We start from the raw sequence: 4,514 nt of genomic DNA on the forward strand, positions 1-4,514 counted from the left end.
CTTTAATGTTTTTATATGTATTTATATTGCGTACACAGACATGGCCAATAAAGCTGATTCTGATTCTGATTCAGCGAAATTTTTTGTTGACATTTTTGCCTCGCCGCACTGCAGTACTTTACTTTGAAAGCTCAAACCGGAAGTCACGCAGAGCTTCCGTCCTATCTTGACCGTGTGGTGCTTTTCTAGAGCCAGAGCAGAACGAGCAGCCCGTCTGCTGGGTGGAGAGACGGAGGAAAAGTTAGTTAAGATGGCAAATAATAAAATAAGAATAAAACAAAGTCAAAGATAAGCTGAGCCCGTCGTCGGTCCTCGAGACAAACACCAACGATGCGAACTGATCCACGAGGTAAGAACCGTTAAAAGCTCCGTTAAAACCGTTTCACCGACAATTCAAACACTCCAACCGAAGTTTAAGAAAATACTCCGTTGTTTCGTTCACTCTTCTTTTCGGCTTTAGTGTTCATCCAAGAAAGAAATAAAACTCTTCGCATAGCTGTGCTATAGCACCCGACTGCACGTGAAGAGATACACACATACACACATACACTCAAACAATGAGTTAGCGGTGCGAAGGTTCGCGGACATTCGTAAAGCTAGTCTTTGCTAACTTAAGTCGAAGTTACACGGTTCTTTCACGGGAAGGTTCCAGATCCAAAAAAGAAGGGGGACACACGCACAATCTCATACACACACGCTCATACATACTCACACACTATATCATATACACGCACACACTATATCATACACCCACACACACACTCTATCATACATACACACACACTATCATACACACGCATACATACATACATACACACACACACACTCTATCATACATACACACACATACATACATACACACACACACTCTATCATACATACACACACTCTATCATATACACACTATACTACATACATACACACTATCATACATACTCATACACACACACACACTATCATACACACACACTCTATCATACATACACACACTATCATATACACACTATACTACATACATACACACTATCATACATACTCATACACACACACACTATCATACACACACACAAACTCTATCATACATACTCATACACACTATCATACGTACTCATACACACATATATACGCGCACACACACACATATCAGCCAACGGTCATTCTGTGTGTGCTGATGAAGCAAAGTGACAGTTTTAGACGTCGGCTGACGCTCGTGTGCTCCTCTCTCTCTCTTCTCTCTCTCTTCTCTCTCTCTTCTCTGGTCTGAACTCACCACCACAGAAACTCAGCTGTATGCGAGTCAACCTGTCATTAAACGTCTCTTCAGCTGCACACACGCCGGCCAATGGTCGCTATAACACCGGCCTCCTTCCTTTTGGAAAATTCCAGTAGCACCGACAGCTGTATTTTTAGGAATGGGTGGATACCAAAACGAATATTATTTATTTTTGTCTCGGCGGTGAATGCCACAAGCCTGTGCGATGGCGAGGAGGCGACCTATAAATGCTTGTAGGAGTTTCTTCTTCTTCTTCTCCTTCTTCACATTGCAGCAGCACAAAGTCTGCAGAGCTGAACCAACAAGGCCCACTGTCGCATTTCTATAGAACTGCCTTTTTGTTTCCTCTGTAGAAGTCATTGCATGTGTGTACAAAGAGCCACCATTGTCTGTTTTATGAATATGGTTTTCATCCTCTGCTTAACTTCTAACGTCCTCCATACAGGCTTAAGAGGGATTCCCTGAACAAGAAGAAGAAGAAGAAGAAAAAAAAATGCCAGTGAGGCTGATGTGACACAGCGTGTGCTGGAAGAAAGCTGACTCATCGGATATCAAACCCTTCTGGGAGCGACTAAGCAGCCGAGAGCAGCTCGTATCACCTAATGCCAAGCTAGAGGAGAGCCTTTACGCGCACGCACACACACACACACAGGAGAAGACGTTGCAGAAAACCACCTCCTGCAGGAATATATCCAGCACCAGCTACGGCCGAAACTATTTTTGGGTCCAGAAGTTCTGAAAGTGACTGCTATCCCAGCCGCTAACAAGGCTAAGAATGGCGTCCCGGTGCTCCAGCTGAAGCTCACCTGCTGACACCTGTAGAAACGTCAACAATCAGCTGAGAAGACCACCCATCCTCCATCTTTTTTCACTCCACCGCCACAGTCCGGTGGCCTCGCAGACCATGATGTTTCGCGATCAGGTGGGCGTGTTAGCCAGCTGGTTCAAGGGGTGGAACGAGTGCGAGCAGACGGTGGCTCTGCTGTCGCTGCTGAAGAGGGTGAGCCGGACCCAGGCCCGCTTCCTGCAGCTCTGTCTGGAGCACTCCCTCGCCGAGTGCACCGAGCTGCAGGTCCTGGAGGGAGAGGCCAACAACCCAGGTAGGACCTCCAGCTGCTCGGACACCTTTTTAACCTGCTACCACATCTTCCTCCTTGTGTTGGTGTTATTTAAAGGGGAACAAACCAATGAAATAATCCATTTTCACCTCATATTAGCAAATAAACTGTTCATTTTCTAGCTCTTTAAATTCATTTTAAGACATTTGAGATGGCACAGTCAAGAATAAAGCAATACTTCTTCTACACTGCAGTACTTTTTATGATAAGTTACTGTCACATTAATGCTGCTTCAGGTGGCGTTCTGTTTTCTGATGGGAGAGAGAGACACAGTAGTCACATTCAAAAATCTTTTGCCCACGCGTTTAAAAATTCAGAGAGCTTTCAAGGGCATGTTTTCCCAAAGGGCTGCAGTCCATGACCCTGGAAAACACACACACACACACACACACACACACACAGACAGACAGGCTCCACGCAAGTATTGGAAGACGTTTCCTGTCCCAAACATTCCTGCAGATCCACCAAGAGTACTACAAAGCTGAATCACTGATGGTAGGAAACTGCATCAGTGGGTTGTGCACAGTGTGAGCTCAGTCGGACAGTCAGTCGGTCGGTGCCAGCCTATAGCGCTGGCTTTCTCTCTGTGTTGGTATCGTGCCCGGGGGGGGGGTTCTGGCTGGCTGGCTGGGATTTGTTGCATCAGACTGCAGCGTGGCTATGGAAACAAAAACCCTGGCAACAAACCGGGCTCATGAAAAATAGGTGAGAAGCTGCTGCGTCCGTGTGTACCTATGGCAACATCTGCACGCAGCGATACATCTGCTGGCTCACAGCAGCGCGGTGACATAATGGCCCTCTGACACTCACACTCATTACACAGAGTTTCCAACAGGCTTTACAATCGGGGGCCGTGGCTGCAGTTAGTGCAGGCCGGGCTCGGAGACGTCAAAGCGTGCTGCACGGAGCTTCCTCCCGAAGACGGCTTCGTGCTGTCGGAGATCAAAGCGCGTTGAAGACGACTCGTATCTCTCCTCTTCAGAATATGGTGCATCGCAGTGTCCTGTGGTCTTCGTGGTGATGCTGGAGTCATAACTCACTCTTCTATTCTGTGTGAATATTAAAGACTCTGACTGGTTTATGGTCGAGGGCCTGTGGGTGGAAGAGGCTCGCTGTGGTTGTTTGAGTAAAACATAAAGAAATGCACTGTGAGTTGAACACTTTCACGTGTAGCCTGTGAATAGCCGGTGCTTCTTTTTGCTGCAAGTTTCTAACAGTTCATACCTAACTTGTAGTTACAACAGATCATGTTTGCTGAAGACACAGTATTCCCAAACAAACAGCGTAAACACGGAGTCTCGTTCAGCATTAGGGCTCGTGTTATTTACTCATTTATTATTTTTTACTTTCAACATTGGACTGAAGAAGTCTGAAAGATTTCACCAAACATAACGACCTGATTACATCACCGAGAAATACACTGTCGAGACTTTGTGCCTCTGAATGAACTCATTTAAATGTTCTTAATACACACAAGTCAACCAAGCTAGCATCGGATTAGCATGGTAATAGTAGAACCCCCCCAGCAGAAATACGTTCATCGTGCACTCAATATCTGTGTGCGCATGACTTGAGTAACTTCAGTCCAAGTCTGCTGCAAATATTCAGCGCCACAAGCCCTGTCCAGTGGAATCCTTCTTTAGCATTAGCATCTTTAGCTTTTAATGGACTTCTCCTCCTCCCGTACCTCCCAGATTAGATTTGTGGGCCACGCCCCTTTGAGGTTTCTCCCACCTGTGTCAGCTTGTGGTCGCTTCCCGTCCGCTGATTCAGCGAAATGAGATGGAGTCAGTGGGCCTGACACACGCTGCTGGAGAAGGTTGTCTGGTTACGTTACCCCTCCGGTATGTTGTGGTGTTTCAGTGCTCATGTGTTGGCCTGATCTTGTATTTATTATAAAGTGTCTTCCAGTTTGAAGTTATTTGTTCCCACAGCTGTACAAGGAGCATAAAAGCAGACTATTTCTTTGCGTGTGTTACCGCTCTGTTAGCATGTTATATACATTTCTAAACCAGAATCCTCTCTAACTAGGGCACAGATTCTAGAGATGATGTCGTAGGTCATGAAAGCTATTTAGTTCAAATCAACTAAACTATCTACGATCATCCCTTCAGTCATCGATA

The 4,514-nt window shown here is 45.9% G+C and overlaps 1 protein-coding gene across 2 annotated transcripts in view; it reads left to right on the forward strand.

Annotated features, from left to right (window-relative positions):
- The first annotated feature begins 210 nt into the window (after nt 1–210).
- Nucleotides 211–4,514, forward strand: part of samd4a (sterile alpha motif domain containing 4A) — a 48,788-nt gene continuing 44,484 nt past the window's right edge. For both annotated transcript variants that reach the window (XM_079291371.1, XM_079291372.1), the window contains exons 1-2: nt 211–349; nt 1,719–2,373. In XM_079291371.1, the coding sequence (XP_079147497.1) occupies nt 2,178–2,373 (196 nt within the window). In that variant the 5' untranslated portion in view covers nt 211–349; nt 1,719–2,177. The remainder of the gene's footprint in view (nt 350–1,718; nt 2,374–4,514) is intronic.

The sequence above is a fragment of the Melanostigma gelatinosum genome (assembly GCF_949748355.1).
Source record: "Melanostigma gelatinosum genome assembly, chromosome: 2".
NCBI lineage: Eukaryota > Metazoa > Chordata > Actinopteri > Perciformes > Zoarcidae > Melanostigma > Melanostigma gelatinosum.